The sequence below is a fragment of the Triturus cristatus genome, chromosome 9 (genome assembly GCF_964204655.1).
Source record: "Triturus cristatus chromosome 9, aTriCri1.1, whole genome shotgun sequence".
Classification (NCBI taxonomy): Eukaryota; Metazoa; Chordata; class Amphibia; order Caudata; family Salamandridae; genus Triturus; species Triturus cristatus.
In genome coordinates this window covers 885,694,031-885,715,781 of record NC_140592.1, presented here as the reverse complement: position 1 = coordinate 885,715,781, position 21,751 = coordinate 885,694,031, and the positions used below count along the sequence as shown (strand labels likewise).

General features: G+C 46.9%; 1 protein-coding gene across 2 annotated transcripts in view; it reads right to left on the bottom strand.

Annotated features, from left to right (window-relative positions):
• Nucleotides 1-21,751, bottom strand: part of SETD3 (SET domain containing 3, actin N3(tau)-histidine methyltransferase) — a 452,863-nt gene that overhangs the window by 332,202 nt on the left and 98,910 nt on the right. For both annotated transcript variants that reach the window (XM_085626427.1, XM_085626428.1), the window contains exon 4: nucleotides 6,733-6,881. In XM_085626427.1, the coding sequence (XP_085482553.1) occupies nucleotides 6,733-6,881 (149 nt within the window). The remainder of the gene's footprint in view (nucleotides 1-6,732; nucleotides 6,882-21,751) is intronic.

Sequence of the window (21,751 nt, the reverse complement as noted above, 5' to 3'; positions counted from 1 at the left end):
TTTGCAAGTGTAGTAAGTAGCAAATGATGTCCTGGATGGTTGAATCCAGTGGGTTTATATGATTATTAGTGCAGTAAATGGCAAATCTTTTCCGTTTTGCAGCATAGCAGGCTCTGGTGGTAGGTCTTCTGGCCTCTCTTATAACATTCATGCAGTCTGGTGGTAGGTTGAGGTAACTGAACTCTAGGACTTCAAGAGCTAGATCGCCAGGTTTAGTTGACCTGGATCTGGGTGTCTGATTTCTCCATGGTTCTGGGTTAATAAGGACGGGGAGAGATGCAGTTTTTGGTGTGGAACTAGCGAGAGTTCCAGTAGTGTTGGGAACCAGGGCTGGCGTGCCCATGTGGGAGCTACTAGGATCAGTTTGAGAGACTGTTGCCTGAGCTTGCGTACCACTAATGTAATGAGTGGGAGAGGCAGAAAAGCGTACGCAAATCTGCCTGACCAGTTCATCCATATCCCATTGCCCTTTGACTCCGGGTGGGGAAACCTGGCGGCGAAGATTGGGCATTTTGCGTTTGTGTGTGGGGAACAGATCTAGGTCTGGTTGGCCCCATTGATGGAAAACAGGCAGTAGGGCTTGAGGATGTAGTTCCCATTCGTGGATCTGTTGAGTTTGTCGACTTAACAGATCGGCAATCTGATTGTGAACCTCTGGAAGGTGTTCTGCAAGTAGATATATTTTCTGGGGAATGGCCCATCTCCAAATGTTCTGTGCGAGCCGGGACAGCTGGAGAGAATGTGTGCCTCCTTGTTTCTGTATGTAATACATGGCTGTCATGTTGTCTGTCCGGATGAGGACAGTTTTATTCTGGAGATGTAGTTGGAATGATTTTAGTGCTAGGAACACTGCTAGCAGTTCCAGGTAATTGATATGGAGCATTTTCTGTTGAGTGGTCCATTTGCCCTGAGTGGTGTGGCCGAGGAGATGGGCTCCCCATCCTATGAGCGATGCGTCCGTTGTCAGCACTATCTGTGGAAGAGACTCTAGGAACGGCCGCTCTATGGAGAGGTCTGTTATATTCCACCATTTGAGAGAGCGATGTGTGCGGCTGTCCACCAACACCAGATCCGTGAGTTGTCCGTGAGCCTGGTTCCACTGACGTGCTAGACATTCTTGCAAGGGACGCATTTGAAGTCTTGCATAAGGCAAAATGAAGATGCATGACGCCATCATGCCTATGAGTTGCATGAACACTCTTGCTGGAAGAGTGTTGGATTTGGAATTTTGCGATAAAAGCTTGTATATTGGCTATCCTGGCTGGGCTGGGATATGCTAGGGCTGTGGAGGTGTTTATGGTGGACCCTAGGTACTGATGTATGTGAGAGGGTTGGAGATGAGATTTGGGATAGTTTATTGTGAATCCCAAGTTGTGTAAGATTGGGATGGTTTGGTCAGTGTGTAGAACACATTTGTTGAATGACTTGGCTTTTATTAGCCAGTCGTCTAGATACGGGAAGACATGAATTTGTTGCCTTCTGAGATGTGCTGCTTCTACTGCTAGGCATTTTGTGAATACTCTGGGTGCAGTTGTTACTCCGAATGGAAGGACTGTAAACTGGTAGTGTTGTCCGTCCACCACAAACCTTAAATACTTCCTGTGGGCAGGATGTATGGGAATGTGGAAGTAGGCATCCTTGAGATCTAGTGTGGCAAGGAAATCGCCTTGTTGCAGTAGTGGGAGCACTTGTTGAAGAGTGATCATGTGGAAATGATCTGAGTTGATATACAGATTTAGGGGTCTGTGGTCGAGTATTGGTCTTAGAGTCCCGTCCTTTTTGGGGATTAGGAAGTAGAGTGCGTATACCCCTGTACCCTGATGTTCTAAGGGAACTGGTTCTATTGCGTGTTTTTGAAGCAATGAAAGAACCTCTTGTTTGAGAAGTGTAAGATGGTCTGGTGACATGGAACGCTGTTTGGGCGGTATGTGGGGTGGGGTAGTTGTGTGTTCCAGGCAGTAACCATACTGGATAATTTGTCTTACCCACTTGTCTGTTGTGATGGAGTTCCAGACAGGTAGGAACTATTTTAGTCTTCCCCCGACCGGAGTGGAATGGTCTGGGGGGAGTGGAGGAAAGTCACTGTTTTGTGGCAGGGGAGGTGCAAGGGTTGTTATTACCTCGACCTCTCCCCTTGTTGTTGTTTCCTCTGTATCCGCCTCTAACATATCCTCTACTGGGGGATGTTTGTGTAGTGGTTTTGAATGTAGAGGAGGTGTCCGTCGCCATATTTTTGGAGGCTCCTCTACAGAAGGAGCGCCGAAGGCAGCCACGTGGTTGGGTAGACTGTAATGTTCCCATGGACTTAACCGTCTCCGTGTCCTTCTTCATTTTTTCAAGGGCAGTGTCTACTGCTGGCCCAAAGAGGTGTTCCTGATTGAACGGCTGACTAAGTATGGTAGTTTGTACCTCTGGCTTAAAGCCTAAAATGCGTAGCCAGGCATGTCGTCGAAGGAGCACACTTGTGTTAATTGCTCTAGAGGTGGTGTCTGCGGCGTCAAGCGCACATTTAATTGCTGCATTTGAAATAAGTTTTCCCTCCTGAATAAGGTCATTTGCCTGGGTTTTATATTGGTCTGGCAGATGTTGTAAGAGAGTCTCTAATTGATCGTAGTGGGCCCTGTCAGAGCGTGCTAGGAGGGCTTGGGTGTTAGCAATACGCCAATGATTAGCGGCTTGTGCGGCTACTCTTTTGCCAGAGGCTTCTAAAAGTTTGGATTCTTTGTCTGAGTTTGGGAGTTGGCGCATTTCCGGGCTTTGGAAACGACCAAAGAATCCAAACGGAGTTGCCCTTTGATGTAATTAGGATCTTCAGGGGCAGGCCTATATTTCTTTTCGATCCGTGGGTTGAGAACCCTGGCACGAACGGGATCTTTAAAGACTTCGGGGGCGTGTTTTATGACTCCTTTAATCATGTGCAGAATTTGGACAGACTTTTGAGACTGTTCGAAAGTGTCTAATAGGAAGTCTTCCTCTGGTGCGTCTGAGTGCATTGTGACGCCGTGGTATAGTGCCGCTCTATTTAATAATTGGCCAAACCCCAGGTGATCGTCAGGAGGCGATGGTTTTGAGGGATATGGCTGAGGGTCAGGCATGTCTGGTAAAGGGAATGCCCAATCATCCAATGGTGAGGTGTCTGGATCCGTGAATGGATCATGAGGGTCACCCCCACCCCCTAGGTCATCATCATCATCCTGAGGAGGTGGTGTATGTGATGGAGAGGGTATAGGTAAGGGCGGTGTAGGCAGAGGGAGTGGGATAGAAGGCAGTATAGGAGAGGAAGGAGGGATAGGGGATGTTGCAGAGTCCTTCCTGTTTACAGGAACTGGGGCAGGTGGTGTGTCCAGTTTCAGTTTTTTACATGGCGCTGCGGTGACATGTCCAGTCTTGGGGTTGATATAAATCTTTTTCTGCCTGGGATCTGGATGAAAAAGTTCTTGTTCTTCAGGAACAGTCTTTGGTACCGATTTTTTCGGTTCCGATCGAGGTTTTGATTGATCAGTGGATTGTTTGGCTTTAGGAGGCGTATGAGAGTCCTTAGCCGGTGGTTTCGGTAGCGATGATTTTTTTGGAGCCGATGTCGGTTTCGGAGCCGAAGGTGTATCTAGTGACCTTGGTGTTTTTGGGGCCGAAGGCGTTGGAGCAGATTTCGGTGCCGAGTGGTCTTTTGTCTTCGGTGCAGAGGGTGCCGGTAGGACAATGACACGCGGTTTGCTCGGTCCCGAGCTACCGGAAGGCTTATGTTTCTTCGGGGCCGAGCCCGGAGGCGGGGCTTCTGAAGGGTGTTTTCGGTCTCGACTGGCGCCAGCAGGCAAAGTCTTGACCAATGCCTTTGGTTTTGGTGGGGTTGGGGCAGTAGTACTCACACGTTGCCCAGGAGTGATGGGGTCGTCTGAGTCGTCTGCTTCGGAAATTATTTGTAGATCTTCGGAATCTTCTTCCGGGACATCAAAGATGTATTCTGGTTCCGGAGCTGTTCTCTGTGCCATGATGTGTCGTCGGGCCCTTCGATCTCGAATGGACTTTTTGGATCGAAGGGCTGGACAGCTGGACTCGTCGTGTTCCAGGGATAGGCACAGGTTGCAGACTTTGTGGTGGTCACTGTGCGGAAATTTAGGTCCACACTGGGGGCATTTTTAGAAAGGCGTCCTTTCCATGAGCCGTAGGCCTCACGGCGTGGATAGGCCCAGCGGCCCGCATCGACATCCGGAATCGAGCCGATGAAATCGATGTCAAGAATGAAGGTGCTTTGATGTTTTTTGTGAAGTTTTGCGCTTCGAAAAGCTTGGAATTGGTATTTCCAACTGGAGCGGAAAAGTTGCATCCAAACCCAATGGCGGAAAAAAACAATCTAACGATGGAGAGATGCCCATGCGCACTGTCGTCCAAGGGAGGAGTCACCTATCTCGTGACCAAAGACTTCTTCCGAAGACAACAACAACCTGCAAGCATCCGAGCCCAACACCAGATGGCAATCTACTATCCTAAGTATGTGATCTGCAGCTCATATGCCTCGAATAAAGGCCAGCACAAAATAAGGAGTTGAATCTTAAAGAAAAAGAGAGTGAGGATTCTAGATAAACTAAAGAATGTTCGAAAATCCAAGCTCATTCAGACAGAAATCCAGAAGAGACCCGAAGTCTCCGGAATCATTCAGAATAATTAAATAGAAGTCTTGAAGAATTAATGTATCATATGGAAGACAAACAGTACACTATTTAGGAAAACAAATAGTCAAAAATGGTAATTGCCAAATGAGAAAGATAGAAAGAAAATAAATGTAAATGTGCAAAGAAGGTCTAAAAGACAGATTTTGTGATTTGTTCTACTCAAAGCTGTAAGTCGATAAATGTAATTCCAAAAAATATTTGGAATTGCTTACTAAAGAGAACATTCTAAAATCAGCAGGAGACGGATCAGAGCTCACCATCACCAAAGCTCAGAGTACCACTCAAACAGAAGAGGCCCCTCTCCGAACAATTTGCTATATTTTATAGACAAAGCATTAAAAAGCCTATACTTTCCAAAGCAAGAGCTGCTGCATTATTTGAGACCGCAGCAGACCATAGTTAGGGTATTCCAAGACATGCCATTTGAATCTGCTCAAAAGGGCAAAGAAATGCTGGCCGCTGTACAAGAATTTACAAATGGGAAAATACCAGCACAAGTTATCCAACTATAGAAATTACGAGATCTATGGCAAGAAAATGTCATTGTCTTAGCCTGGAGAAGCCATGAAACTACCAAAAAATGCTAAATGATAGAGTAACTTATGATAGCAGAAAGCACAACTGAGTTGGTAAATTTAAGTAGGTAGAGATAGTGGAAACAGGAACATCTTTTCCCGTCAACTGCAAATGGCTTGCGGCCATCTTCCCTCAGAATGCCTACTAGATACCGGACCCAGTTGTCTCGATTAATATGCCCACTTCCAAGCAAAGCAGCACCTTTCAGTCACAGCTGCACCCACCTGGCAATCATCTGCAATCTGCCCCACACCTCATAGTACAAATATTGATGTGCCAGTCCAACAAAAGCCATGCACAGCTCAGGATATCTGTGGACCCAGAATGGATTGTGCATACGGATACCAGCACACATCCTTATGCCTTCACGGATGGTCGGCCATCTGGCTTTAGGATTCTCAAGTATCTGGGAAGATAAATCTCTGTGGCTGGAAGAGACACTGAGGAATGGGATTGGAACACTCTACACTGACCCCTTTTACTGCCAAGGTTTTGGTGCACTCTGGACCAAGAGGTTTATGTAGGTGCAGACATATATACACATCAGTACACGTTTTAATGACATTTATATATATCAAAGGGGCAGGCAAGGAGTCTGGAAGTCAGTAGGTAAAACCAGTAGAAGTACCAAAGAAAATATGTGCACAACCGGAATTGTGTTCAGTTTAATAATTTGTATCCATCCGTATGAGAGCATGAAATGGACTGATAATAAAGGAACTGCATAGGAAGCGTGTTAAAGTGCAAGGCTCAGTGAATAGGTAGATCTCAAGTGGGCTTTCAAACTTTAACATTTATCTTGTAATGTGCGAAAATGTCCTTTGTATTGTGCAGAATTACGAAGAAAACTACAGTGTGAATGATGAGGAGTGGCTGTATGCTCTCTCTGAACCTAGCAAACGGTCCATTAAAACCCTTATTATTTTAAATGGATATGGCACAAAGAAATGAGAGATATGCAGGGATCTGGCACTTGATATACACTGCCATGATAAATGTTCTTCTTAGTTAAAGTGGATCCCCAGAGCGGTAATTACTATCATCAATTACATTTCCTCCATGGTTTCTTTCATGAGCATGAGAAGTTTGGGAGGGTGTGTGGCGGCGGTGGTGGTCCCCAGGTTCTTCAAATAAATGCCTGGGACTTGAGAGTAGATTAAGAATTTCAGTAAAGATGAATCATTCCTAGCAAATGCCTAGAGCAGAAATTACATTCCTTTCCATGCAGCATTAGTGGAGTAACTAAAGGGTGATGGCATCTGCCATGTTGCTGGTATAAGAACCAGAAACAGAACCATAGAGATTATGTGCCAAATGTGCCCTTTGAACCATATATGTAGCTTGAAGTTGAACAGAAAAAGAGGTAAAAGTATAATACTTAACTAGGAGGAGGAAATAAATGTTTTTCATAAAATGTGGACAGTACGACTGTTCTGACTTGCACAAATGACTCGATGGTAGATGTCACTGTACATGAGACCCTTACCTTAATGTGTCTTGTTGCTTTTAAACCACAACCTTCCCCTGGAAATTCGACCAATTCGAAACCTTCTGTAGAAGCACCATTCGAGCTTGCCCAATTCATTAGATCAGGAAAATAGTCTTCCCTCTTTCCATCGAACACAACTGATAAACCTGGAAAGTGTAGAATAATATAAATGTGATGTCAAACACTATGATCATGGCATTTTCCTCAGAATAACAAATTGAACTAACTCTTGTGGTACGGGCCCAGGCCTTCACATTCTACCCACCTGAAATGAAGAAGCACAGTTGGGAACAAATAATCTGCATAAAAATAAAAGGTGATATTCTGAAACTTGTGCAACAAAGTGTAATAACAATATAGTCTGTGCAATACCTCACCTCATTCCCAACAATGAACTATTCTCTTTATTAGCCACAATGATTTCTAATAAACCATTGTCGCTTATAGTTGCAGTGAATGCATATAAGCTTGTTTAACACATAACACTTTTATATAGACAAATAACCATGCACCCAAGCGGTCCCATCACTTTATGAGTACTACCCAAGGCATACTTTGGAAAGTAATTAAGTGATGAAAAAGAATAAGAAAGCAGCATAATTAAAATTTTGCACATATGGAAAAGTTACTTAGGATTAGTTACTTACCTGTAATCCTAGTTCTCATCCAGGGGTATACTCATCAAAGTCATAATCTATGAATAATCCCCGCCCATGTGCGGGATCCCGGAGCATATAGAAAATACATATATATACACATATATATATATACATATGTGATAACATATAAATGCAGCCTAATGATGTTCAAAACATGGCAATGCTGTAAATTACATATTTTTGCATAGTAGTGCCCCCGTAACCCGTAAGGAAAAAAAGGAAGCATCAGGCAAATTATAACACAGCACTGCTTTATTGCCATAAAGCAACATGTAATTGTAGGCATTCGCCAGTAGGCTGCAGTAGAGTATCAAGAAACCAAGAAAACTGACACCCTGCCTTTAAGGCATTAGAGTAGGGGGACCGTGCCTTTAAGGCCTGCCTGTGACCCCCTGCTCCCATGATGCACTACAGGTGGCAGTTGGGCCAGTTCTTTTTGGCGGTGACTCCGCACCTGAGTAGATCTGCCTTCCATTCATTACTTATTTAAAGAGAAAAATTGCTCGTCCGGGGAGGTGGGTGGGTCGCTTATGACTTTGATGAGTATACCCCTGGATGAGAACTAGGATTACAGGTAAGTAACTAATCCTTCTCATCCAGGGGATACTCATCAATAGTCATAATCTATGAATAGAGTAGCAAGCCCATACCCAAAGTCTCGCGGACGAGCAAAAACAGTTAAAAAATAAACAGCAAAACACATTTTGCATTTACAGTTATGCAAACAGGTTCCTCAGAGAAGCCTGCCCCACCTGGGCGTCGGCCTGCGCGTCTGAATCTAGGCAGTAATGGCGCGTAAAAGTATGGACTGAGCGCCATGTAGCCGCTTTACAGATCTCAGACATAGGAACGTTGCGAAGGAGTGCTACAGTAGAAGCTTTCCCTCGAGTAGAGTGTGCTCTAGGTTTACCCTGTAGAACTTTGTGGGACAGTTGGTAAGCCAAAGCTATACAAGAGACAATCCATCTAGAGATAGACCTCTTGGTCGCAGCCAGCCCGGTATTAGTGGGTCCATAGTTAACAAAGAGCCTGTCTGACTTTCTAAGAGTAAGGGTCTTAGCCAGATAGAATTTCAAAACCCTCCGGAGGTCAAGAGAGTGTAGAGCTCTCTCGGGGGAGTGGTCGGCTGAGGAAAGAAGGTGGGCAAAGTGATCACCTGATTAATGTGGAAGTCCGAAACCACCTTGGGCAGGAAGCTCGGATGAGTACGGAGCACCACCCTATTAGCATGAAACACAGTGTAAGGTTCCTTGCAGCAGAGGGCCTGAATTTCACTAACCCTACGGGCCGAAGTGATGGCTACTAAGAAGGCAGCCTTCCAGGTCAAATGTTGCAAGGAGGCCTTATGAATCGGCTCAAAAGGAGCTCCCATCAGCTTAGAGAGAACGATGTTAAGTTCCCAGGAAGGGGAAGGAGACCTCACAGGTGGGTAAACTTTCTTAAGCCCTTCTAAGAAATCCTTTACTACTGGCATCTGAAAGAATGAGGTCTGGGTAGGAGACTTCCTGTAGGCTGTAATAGCAGCTAAGTGTACTCTGATGGAAGAGTACTTTAACCCAGACTTCGCCAAGTACAGTAAGTAGGGGAGAATAACCTGTTCTTGACCCCGGATCGGATCAAGGGTGTTAACTCTACACCAGAAGCAGAATCTTTTCCATTTAAAGCCATACGACTTCCTCGTGGAGGGCCTCTTTGCCTCCCGAAGAATGTTCATACAGTCCGGTGGAAGATGTAGATGTCCGTACTGGATGAATTCAGGAGCCATGCCGTCAAGCGGAGGGAGGGGAGATTGGGGTGGAACACTCTCCCCTTGTCCTTGGTCAGCAAGTTCGGCAGGCATGGCAACCTCCTCTGTGGTACCTCCGACAGCTGGAGTAGATCTGGGTACCACCACTGCCGGGGCCACTCCGGTGCTATTAGGATCATCCGAGTTCTGGCCCTGTAGAACTTCTGAATCACAGCCGGGATGAGAGGGAGAGGAGGAAAAGCGTAAAGCAATGTCCTCGACCAGCTGATCAAAAGCGCGTTCCCCTGGGACCCCCGTTGAAGGAACCTGGAGGCGAAGACGGGGCATTTCTTGTTGTCCGCGTCTGCGAACAGATCGATGTCCGGTGTGCCCCACAAGCGGAAGATGTCTTGAGCGACGTCTTTGTTGAGCACCCAGTCGTGCGCTTCGACAAAGTCTCTGCTTGGGCCGTCTGCCTGCACGTTCAGGGTCCCTGGCAGGTGAACCGCGACGATCGTCAGGTTTCTCGCCAGAAGCCATCTCCAGATTGATTGGGCCTCCAGAGACAGGACCCGTGATCTGGTCCCTCCTTGCTTGTTCAAATAGAACATAGTTGTGGTATTGTCCGTCTGAACCTGAACATAGTCGGTCTGCAGGGATGGGTACAGGGACTTGAGAGCGAGATGGACTACTCGGAGCTCCAAGAAGTTGATGTGATAGCTCTGTTCGGTAGTGGACCAGAGACCTTGTACTTGAAGCTGGCCCATATGAGCCCCCCAGCCCTGCATGGAGGCGTCTGTGACCACTGTCTGTGTCGGAGGCGCCTGATGGAAAGGGACGCCGTGAAGCAGATGGGAGCGCTTCATCCACCACCGGATGGAATCTTTGGCGGCTTGATGAAGGGTAATGTGATCCTCCCAGCGGCCGGACCTCTGCGACCACTGATCCTCTAGGTCTTGCTGCAGAGGACGCATGTGCAGACGTGCGTTGGGCACGATGTAGATGCACGAGGCCATGGATCCCAGGAGAGATGACACTTGTCTGGCTGTGGGATATTCCGTGCTGAGAAGCGTGCGGCTTTTTTGCAGCATGGAGGATAACCTCTCCTCCGAAGGACACACGCTTGCGGAGTCTAGAGAGGCGCCCAGGTAGTGGATCCGCTGAGTTGGATTGAGGATCGACTTCCTGTAGTTGACCTGAAGGCCCAACGAGTCTAGAAGGTTTAGGCAGAACGAGAGATGACTCTGGAGACGAGCCGGAGTGGAACTTTTTAAGAGCCAGTCGTCTAGATAGGGATAGACGAATATCTTCCGTTTGCGGAGAAATGCAGCCACCACCGCCATGCACTTTGAGAATGTTCGTGGCGCGGACTTGAGGCCGAATGGCAGGACCTTGTATTGATAATGTTGGCGAAGGATGCGAAATCTGAGAAACTTCCGATGTTTCGCTGAGACAGGAATGTGGAAGTATGCATCCTGTAAGTCTATGGCACACATCCAGTCCCCCTGGTGTAGATGTGGGAAAATCTGGTGCAGTGCTAGCATCCTGAATTTTTCTCTTCTGAGAAATCTGTTGAGTAGGCGGAGATCGAGGATGGGTCTGTAGTCTCCGATCGCTCCTCTTTTCTGAACAAGAAAATACCGGGAATACACTCCCTGATTTCTCTGCCTGTTTGGAACTTCCTCTATGGCGTTTTTGGAGAGGAGAGTGGCAACTTCGTCCTTTAACAGCTTGTTTTGGCTGGTAGGGAGTGGCTGTTTCCGTGGGGGTACCTGCGGAGGGGGTGATTTGAACCTCAGCAAGTAGCCCCGCTCTACAATACTCCGCACCCATCTGTCGTTTGTAATTGCATTCCACTCTGCCAGGTGAGCGGTGATACTTCCTCCTACCGGAGTGGCGAACGAGCGCGGAGGAAGTAAGTTTTCACTGCTTGGGAGGCTGCTTGTTAGAGGACTGCTGCTGTTTGGCATTTCCTCTTCCTCTGCCCCGGCCCCTTTGCTGAAACTGGGACCTCTGTTGGTTTTGAGAGGACCATTGGGGCGTTTGAACGCGCTGGTGAAAGGCACGTTTGTCGCCCAGGCGAAAACGCTTGCGGAACTCTTTGCGTTTTTCCAGTCCCACAGCCTTTACGGTGTCCAATTCCGTTTTCATCTTGCTCATTTGGTCGTCCGCATGAGCTCCAAATAGCGATGATCCATTAAACGGCAGGTTAAGAATTCTTTTTTGTGCATCTGGCTTGAGGCCCGTTAATCTGAGCCAGGCCGAACAGCGGGAGCAGATGCCATGGGAGTAGCCATGCGCGGCTAGGTCTAATGCATCCGCCGCTGCGCTTATTACTTGGTTGGCCACCAGTCCGCCTTCATGGAGGATCTCCGTGAAGTCCTGCCTGTCCTCCCTAGGCAATTTCTCCACAAATCTGGCCAGGGAATCCCATAGGGAACGATCATACCTCCCCAGCAGGGCTGAAGCGCTAGCGACCTTCATGTGCGAAGCCGAGGTGTTGCACATTCTCCTGCCGTAGGAGTCCATCAGCTTGCTGTCCTTCTCAGGGGGGACAGTAGCAGATACTGAGGCTAAGTGAGACTTCATGGCCGCCGCCACTATCACCGAATCCGCTGGCGGGTCCGCCCTCAAGAATAAAGGGTCCTCAGTCGGAGCCTTGTACTTCTTTGCTATTCTCGAGGGGACCGAGCCCGCTGTAGCCGGTGTAAGGAACGTGGCCATCGCTGGTTCTAACAATCCTGGCACCAACGGGAGCAGAGGTCTGGGAGCTGACCGATGGTGTAAAGTGTCAAAGATCACAGAAGTGGGTGCCTGAGGGACGTGCAGTGCGATGTTCAACTTCTGCGCCCCTCTACCCAGGACGTCCGAGAAAGTTATAATGTCATCCACCGGGGACACTCGCGATGGAGGCGTGGATGAAAAAGTAGGAGAGTAGTCCCGGACTGAAGATCTTGTGGATGAAGTCCAAGTGGACGACCTGGTGCGTCGCCTCTTGTGGGAGCGTTCGCTATGGTGAGCCCTTGATCCAGATCTGCGCTTGGACGGAGATCTTGGACGTTTTGGCGCGGTCCGACGGTCCCTGGAACGAGACCGGCGTGGTGAAATTGGCCTTGGATCCCTCGGAGGCGATTTACTCCTGCGCGGTGGGGAATACATGCGGGAGTAGTCCGATCCCGGACTCCGACATGCGCCAGCGCCCACATCTCGTAACCAGCGCAGTGACAGTCCAAACTGCTCTGGAGCCTCGGGTGATCTTTCCGGAGATATTTGCACGATGTGCAGTCCCGGAGATGATGACTGTTCTCCTGGGGACCTCTCTGCGGGCGGTCCAGCTTTCGCCCTCGAATCCCTTGACGTCGACGACGTCTGCGTCACCATCGGCAAGTGTGAGGTATGCCGTTCTGGTCTCGACTGCGGTCTCGACGCCGATCGCGGAGACCTCGACGTCGATCTCCTCTTCTCTGGCACCTGACGTCGGCTAGATGACCTCGACGTCGGCCGTGTCTTCGACGTCGACCTCTCTCGACGTCGTCTGGGCGACTTCGACGTCGACCTCTACTGCCGTCTACCAAGCGACTTCGACGTCGACCTCTCTCGACGTCGACCGGGCGACTTCGCCGTCGACCTGTCTCGACGTCGACTGGGCGACTTCGACGTCGACCTCTCTCGACGTCGACCTGGTGATCTTGACGTCGATCTTCCTCTCGACGTCGACCTTCTATGTCGCCGAGTGGGGGTAAAAAAACGACGGCGACCGGCCCACTCGCGGCGGAATGTACGTCGCCGCATCTCTCGACGTCGACCCCCTCGAGGGTGGCGGAGAGTGTCTCGACGTCAACGGAAGCCTCGACGTCGACGGAGACAGTCCAGATATCACCAGACTAGCAGCCTTCGAGCCCGAAGGGCCGCCTCTCGACGCCGACTTACTTTTGCGCGGCGGAGACTCTTGATGGTGGGATGAATCCCTCGACGCCGAAGTTCTCTGCCTTTTCGCCGGCATCCTCGACGTCGACGGCGAACCTCTTGGACTCCTGGTCTTCTTGGAGCCCGGGGAGCTGGTATGTCGCCGTTTCTGTACTTGCGTAGCTGAAGAAGGTGGTCTTGATGAGGAATGCTCGCCTTCACGACGGCTTCGTTCCTTCTCCAGTCTTGCATGCAGTTTAATGCGCTCTCTGTCTCTCAGAGTGCGCTTTGAGAACTTCTGGCAGTGGGGACACTGGTCAGGATCGTGTTTAGATGGTAAACACACAATACACACCGAGTGTGGATCCGCCAGTGCCATTTTATTACCACAAGAAGGGCATTTCCTAAATAAAGGAGACATTCTGACTGGAAAAAATTGGAAAATTCAGTGGAAACCAGCAGAATCAGCCCTAAAAAGCCAGAAAACGTCAAAAAAAGCTTGAAAAAGCTGTAATTCAAAATTTCAGTCAAAAAACTGAAGAGCTCAAGCTCCAGAATCCTCACAGAAGGAGCCGGAAAAAAGAACTGGCCCAACTGCCACCTGTAGTGCATCATGGGAGCAGGGGGTCACAGGCAGGCCTTAAAGGCACGGTCCCCCTACTCTAATGCCTTAAAGGCAGGGTGTCAGTTTTCTTGGTTTCTTGATACTCTACTGCAGCCTACTGGCGAATGCCTACAATTACATGTTGCTTTATGGCAATAAAGCAGTGCTGTGTTATAATTTACCTGATGCTTCCTTTTTTTCCTTACGGGTTACGGGGGCACTACTATGCAAAAATATGTAATTTACAGCATTGCCATGTTTTGAACATTATTAGGCTGCATTTATATGTTATCACATATGTATATATATATGTGTATATATATGTATTTTCTATATGCTCCGGGATCCCGCACATGGGCGGGGATTATTCATAGATTATGACTATTGATGACTATCCCCTGGATGAGAACCAGCGGTTCTCAAAAAAAAAAAAAACTTTCTTAATCATAAATTTAGAATAATTACCCACCACAATGCAGGATCCTAGAAAACATTTCAAATGATTCTTCTCTTCCCCTTTTTACCATGCTAACACAGCACCAAGGACACTCGGACAACAAAACAGGTTTCTAAGCCATAACATTTTTAAAACTGAGATCTTGCATAAAGTTTGGCTCAGAGATGGCTATTATAGATCACCTTGCCAAACCTCAGAAAACAAGAGGGAGGGATTGTTACTTATAAAACTAATTTAATATTCTTGCTTAAGTAACTAACTCCTCCATCAAGGAACCCTCAACAGATGTATATGCTTAGAATTGCAAGGGAATACTACAAACACTGAGTAGGGCAGCAAATTGAGTATAAAACCCCATCAAGAGATCTGAAGAAGGTCTCTTCGAATTCTTTTCAATAAGCCTGATCATCAGAAACAAAGAAATAGTGTAAATAGAAAAGAGCCTCCAGGAACCCACAGATTAAAATAATTTATGGGAATTTGTTCCCTTATGTGCCCACAGGAAGCTCTATGGTTTAGAGACATCCTCTACACCAACACTCTCACTCACTAACTAACATGTTTACTCACTGACACACACTAATTCTAGTACTGCCCACTTCTCTCTCAGCACCTCATCACAATACATTCTCACCATCACTTTAACCATCAAATCACACTCTCCCCAATACTCACCAACTCTAATACATTCTCACCCACATAACATCAGCCCAACACTCACTTTCAACCCAATCCAATTTCTTTCAGATTCTTCACTGCTTCCCAAAAATGATGGTTGGGCTGCAGCAATTCTGATCATCAGTTCAATGGATACCCTAAATAGTTCTCTCTGGAACTGACCAACATGCATAATGATTAACATCCTTTGTGTATGGTAGACATCTTTGCTGATCCCGGCATAGAGGGTGTTCACGTTGCCCAATAGGATGAGTGTGTGAATGGTGTTTTTTCTGGTGTTGCTTGGGAACCATCAGAAGATCTTCTGATGCATCTTCAGGGTGTGGAAAAGGAGCTGGCGTTGCAGGAATAGGCAGAGACAAGGAGAGAGGCATCTCTGGTTATTGATGAGGTGACAAGGAGGGTGGTCTGTTGGAATACGGTCATAAATGGCAAAGGGAATTGATCACAGGTAGGTCCTTGTAGGGAAGCCGTGGGTAACGCTGGTCATATTAGCTTGGCAGCCTTCCCCCATGAAAGTCAGAGGCTGAAACTCATACTCTTGCTGGTATTCCTCCTCCTAATAAAGTTCCTCCCCGAATTCCAGTACATAGAGTACATTCAACTGCACAGATCGCCGACATTAGCTTCCAATTCTAATTTCAGTATATTGCTTGGGTGTATGTAGAAACCTTCAACAGCAAAAGTGGGAAAATTAAAGGTTGAAAAGGAACTTCTGTTGTCAACAGGGTCATAGTATCGATAGTCATCGTGAAGAGATGGTCACTGCCATCGACAGTGGATGGATGTAGTGTTGCAGTCAATGGGGTCTCCGTAGATAGAGAGGTGATGGTCACCACAGGGAACATCAACCACGTCATCTTCGACAGGCGTCTTGTCATCAACTGTACTGTTGTCGACTGTACATTCTTCCTTACGGATGACAGGGTACTGCTAATGAAGTCTGCTGGTACGGTGCCTGTTGAAATTATGGTCATCAACAAATGGTCCCTCTTGTTGATGGAAGAGCTTTGGTCCTCAATGATTTGGGCAGCCAATGCAACTAACTATATGTCAGTAATGCTATATTTCTGTAAAATGTTTGCAAAGGTTGTTACTCACTCTTTTTTTAAGGCCTCTTCATAAGAAGGCTTTGTCTCAGGTTTGGAGGAGGTGACTGCACATACTTTTGAGGTAATTACCAGCTGAAATAGTTCAATGAGCTTCCAATTGTGTGCAAGTGCTTCATGGAGCTTTTCAGAAAAACTTCCCCTTTAGCAGGGCAAATTCTGTTCCACAGTTTCAAAAACAACTGAGTTTGAGGCAGCTGGAGACAGGGTGGGCTGCAGTCCAGTGAGCCAAGAAATAACGTTTTTTTTTTGGTTGAGAAGTAGTCAATATAAGATCAAACAATGGTTAGAGAAGAATTGTTCTCAGGAACTCCCTCACATATGACGCTCTGTAGAAATCTGTCAAATGACGTGGATGTGCTACTAAATAGTTGTTGGTGCCTATGACTATTTTAATACAGTTATTTCCTCGGCTCTAGCCAAGCAAAGGAAGCCCCAGACGTACTGCTGTCTATGTGATAATAGACAGGCATAATAATTCAGTTGCCTTGTCAATAGTGCAATCAAATATAGCAGCACGTTCATTTTATAAATAGTTAGAAGACAACAAGCTTTCAGCTGTCTTATTTGAAACAATCTTTGAAATTGTAGTAAAAACCCTTGTTTTGTACTTTTTCAATGTAATTCATTTTGTGGTTGCCATAAGAAGCATCTGGTGTCAGAATATACTGATTTCAGGATTAAATTTGTCTTGTGCTCTAGCAAAAATGACTCTTGAATTAAGGCATTCATTATGGCAAGCATTCTTGTAATCTATTCATTTTTCATGTTTTCTTATCAATTTTTTATTCTCTTACAAATACAGTATTTTTTTATTTCGTTCAGGTTACATGTTTTGATTTAATATATTCAGATCTATCAGTTTGAACAGGCAATATCTTAAGTATATTTAAGTGAAACTTTCTATTCAGACAAACCACTTTACTGAAAGAAGCCATCAAGTCAGCTTAAGCCATTACAAAACACAGCCGCTATTTCATGATTCAAATGGTGATGCGAACAGATTAACTCTAGCTAAATCCAACTCTCGCTGCAGTGGATTTAGGACTTTTACCCAACAATGCACTGCTGGGAAGGCCTGGAAACCTGACAATGTCATAACACTAATATGGTAATAAGAGTGCAGGTCCAAGTGGTGCCTTGGGTGAACTGCGCTAACAGCATCTACTTCAGGATGTCAAGAGATTTACAGAATATTACAGCTCTGGCCCATCCTTTTCACACCTCCCAGAATCATGTGGCCCTTCCATGACTCTCAGTGCATAGATAGGGGATCTCTAATTTATATACACTATTCACAAGGCTGTGAATGGAGTGGGCTTGTTGTCACTTAAGGCTAATCGGAACCATGGAAGGTGAGAAACTCTGCAATGGTGGGCATAGTGGATCGGCAAGCTTCAGAGGGGTAAGGGATCACAGCATGTCTTCATGCTTCAGGGACAAATTACTCCACTCACAACATCAACCAGCTCCTACATTCCTCCACACTTTTTTCATGCAGCAATGGGAAGTGAAATTGGGTTGATCTCATGACCGGGGCGGTTCTGTGGGAAGTGTTTTCATAGGAAATCATTGGCCTCTCTCTTTACCAGTGACAGCCGTTCTAAGTACTTGCACACTTGTACTGTGAGATCTCTACAGTTATATGGATACATGGCGGCAGTCTTGGAGGAGGCAGACATTGTTTATATGCATAACTGTAAAAGCTAGCATCACCAGGGTATTCAGAGATTGGTGGTCTGCCGCCACAGCCCCATCTCTACTGCCCAGAAGCACACAGCTGCAGTAGAGCACAAACCAAGAGGGGCAAAGCAGCCAGTGTTTGAAACCTGCGCTGGGGAACACTGCGGTGCCTATCTTCATTGCCCGAAACAGACTACTTTGTTTTGACAATCAACCCTTCAAAATCTGACATTGCACAATACACCTGTGGGCTAGTACACAACATGTAGAACACTTAAAAAAGTTAAAAAAATGAAAAGAGCTGATCCCACAAGCCCGTTGCTAAAGGAGGCTGACCCAAAGGCCACACTTTCAGTATTGTTCACATATAGTCTCGGCTGTGACAGACCTAACAAGCATTGGCAAAGCTAATAGGTTTTGCCAATGCAAGATCTATTCTCTTTGTCAATGTTTTTCTTTACAAGATGCACAGCAGTGCAAGCTGCTGCGCAACATGGCTTAACATTTTTTTATAAAGCACTATGACGTGGGTAACTTTAAAACATGTTGCACAGCATCTCATGCTGCTGTGCAAAACGTAAAGAATAAGATTGACAAAGCCAACAGATCTTGCATTGGCTAAACCTATTGACTTCGCGAATGCTTACAGTGTTTAAAAGCAGGATAAATAACGCCCAGCGCTATAAATTCTATGTCAGGACCGGAGGCGAGGATTATGCTGTACTTTATTTTATTTCCATAACTTAGCACTTCAACTTTAGTAATAAAAGACTACAAGTTCCATTGTTTTTGTAGTCCATAAGACACTCCCAGTCCTCCAATCAGTGGTGATCATGGTCCGCGAGGGCGTGCTGCTGCCAATACCCTTCCTCTTTCTTTCCTGCTCAGCCCAAAGATAGATACAGTTTTTCTCCCGCTCTTCAGGGCGGGAGGCATTCTGTGTAGAATTATTGTACAAAACTGTATTTTTTGACCGGATTGTTATTGTTATTCCTTTGCTAAATGATGCGCGAGCGGTAAGCGCGAAGCGCTTTATGCGATAATCTGTCGGGCGTTTAGCCCTTTTGGTTGCCTCAGAGTAAGGTTGTTCTCATTGCAGTGTTTTATGCGCAAGCGCTGTTGTGCCATCTTTTGATTCCTTATACAGGTTCGGGGCCACTCGCGGCTCCTCAGCAGGGTGCAGTGTTGTGCAGCAGTGACAGGGAGCGCGTGTCTGTGTCTCGCTGATCCCGGGCACGCTAGGTGCATCGGGATCAGAGAGCGCCGACTGTTGGCCCACGCTGCACGGCCCCTTAGAGCTCTGGAAGCCCCTGCATTTACAGGTCAGTATAAAACAAAAATAGTGTCACCCCCCTATGCCCGCATCGCGGGTGGGTATGGACACCTAGTGAGCTTGTGACAGATTCTATTAAAGGACCGGAGACTTCAGATTATGCTTCTCTTTCATTTACTGCAAACAAACAGCAGCCAATGAGAATCATGATAACATATAACACAACATTCCCAGAATGCTTAGTGTAAGAAAAACAATCACTATAGAGGCTAGCTCTATATAACAGTCCTCAAACCGGAACACCTCCTCTTTCTTTGCTGCTCTTTTGCTGAGATAAGTGCTCGATTTGCATCTTGCATTTTATCTTGTGTCTTTGTCTGTATGACCTTTGTATATTTGCAGCCTGTGTTATTTGATCCTTAAGTATTGCAGCTGGCTTATTTCCACGCGCTGGAGTGGATTACTCGCTTCTTGTGCTTCGTGCTGTGCGCGCGCGCGCCTATGCGGCTGCTCGGAAGGTGGCGGTTCCGCTCCTAACACGCGCCTCACCTTCCGATCGCCGCTCCATGAAGTCCCTTTGTTTGTCGCCGCGCTAACGTCGGCGGGCGGTGCTTTCCCTAATTTGATCCCGCAGTCCTTCCTCCGGTGAGCCTCGCGTCGCGTAGCCCAATTGGGCTCCTTTTGGGCTTCTTTTGGGCTACACGACGCCTACTTTCGTTTCCTCCGTGCTCAACGCGCATTGTCCCTCGCGCGCCGGAGCTGCAGGTTGTTGCCTCCATTGTACCCCACAACGAAGCCTTATTCAGGCTATTAAACCTTTAGGCCCCAGCTGGGTGCAGGCTGATAAAACTTCTGAGGCTCCGATTGCCCTTTGGGTTTGATGTCTACAGCTTTGCTGAGGAGCATAGTTAGTTGACATTGGAAGACTTGGCAGGAGTACTTCTGCATTGACGCCAGAAAATACAGGCCGTAAGGTGGCGCAAAACGAGGGAGGATTATAACGGACCCCCACCGCCTTTTGAAAGCACAAATCGAGTGATTCATCTCTCTAATAAGTCAAGTTCGAATGTAACAGACAAGGATTCAAGCCTATGATTGGTCTTGAAAAAGATGGCCTTATAAGAAATACCATCGAAACGCGTCGACGCAATTGAAAACACAATCCGAGGGACCACCGTAGCTTTTTGGAGATATAATTGTGTCTAATATATCACAAACTGCGCACATAGATTGATGACCCAATAGGATGTGTAACATATGACAAAGTGCATTGTCTTTTGTGGTTTTCTGTTATGCGGGCTCATAACAGGTTGTTATTTGTATATGAACTGACAATTTTGTAATGATGTGGTCAATATGTTTTAATATGTTTTGGGAAATGTACAATTGATTTTAAATGTGATACATGTATGTTTTTTAATACAATAAATGTGATAAATATTGGGACATTTTATTGTTTAATATAATCGTGTGATATTGTGCAATAGCATTGTACTATTGTGTACTAGCGAAGGGATTGCCATTGTATAAAAAGTGATTTTTGCACCAGGGGTGCTCCCCCTTGACTAATCCCCCTGCGATTTACATTTATAGTGGTCTTAATTTGTCACCTTCTCTTGGGTGGACATGGAAGACTGGGCCTACTTTGAGGAGCACCGTTTTCCTCGTACAGAAGAGGGGTTGGGGGTTCCGGCTGGTTCTCAAACTGAAGGGGTTCAATTCCATTGTCCTTTACCGTCACTTCAAGATGGAGGGTATCCATCTTCTGGCAGATCTCTTGAGGCGGGCGAACTGGCTAGTCCGCCTCGATCTCAAGGACGCATACCTTACGGTGCCCATTTTTCCTCCCCATCGCAGATTTCTACAATTTCAGTGGCGCAGCAGGCGCCTGGAATATTTGGTCCTACCTTTTGGTCTTTCCTCGGCACCGTGGTGTTTCACCAAACTTCTGAAGCCGGTGGTAGCGCATCTCAGGGAGCAGGGTATACGTCTTATAATATATCTCGACGATATTCTGATTATGGCCCCCTCAGCACACATAGCATCACTTCACCTGCAGCTAGCGATGTCGCTATTAGAGAGTCTGTGCTCTGTAGTGAACAGGGAGAAGTCGGTTCTCACTCCGACGCAATCCCTGGAATTCTTGGGATTTGTGGTCAATACACAGTCGGCACAATTGCTTCTGCCCTAACAGAAGATCAGGGACCCGAAGAAGGAATTGAGAAAGACTCTGGACAGACAGGTAATGTCTGAGGGAGATCGCTCGTCTGGTGGGCCTATTAGCATCCTCCATACAAGCGATCTTCCCGGGTCCCCTACACTATCGCGCCTTACAGCGCCTAAAGATCAGACATCTCAAGAAGGGCCTCTCTTATTCAGACTTTGTCCCACTCACGGAAGAAGCCCGAGTGGAAATCCAATGGTGGCTGACCCATGTGGAGGCATGGAACGGCCGGGCGATCTTCGGATCTCACACCGAGGTGATCATAGAATCGGATGCCAGCAGGTCAGGCTGGGGAGCCCGCTGCGGGGAGGTCACTACGGGGGGCAGGTGGTCTCGCCAGGAGTTGGAACTACATATCAATTGTCTCGAGCTCCTGGCGGGCTCGTTTGCGATTCGCACCCTCTCCCCCAGGAAGGTTTCATGCTGTATTCTGTAGAGAATGGACAACATTTCAGCTGTACGCTATATCAACAAGCTGGGGGGTACCAGATCCCCGATGTTGGCGGAGATAGCCAAAGACTTTTGGCAGGATTGCCTAGCGCATCAGATATCGGTGATGGCAGAATACCTTCCGGGGCGAGACAATGCGGTGGCGGATTGGCAATCACGCCACTTGAAGGATTACAGCAATTGGAAACTTCATCCATCTCTGTTCCATCAGATCCAATCGCTGTGGGGCCCCTTTCAAACTGATCTT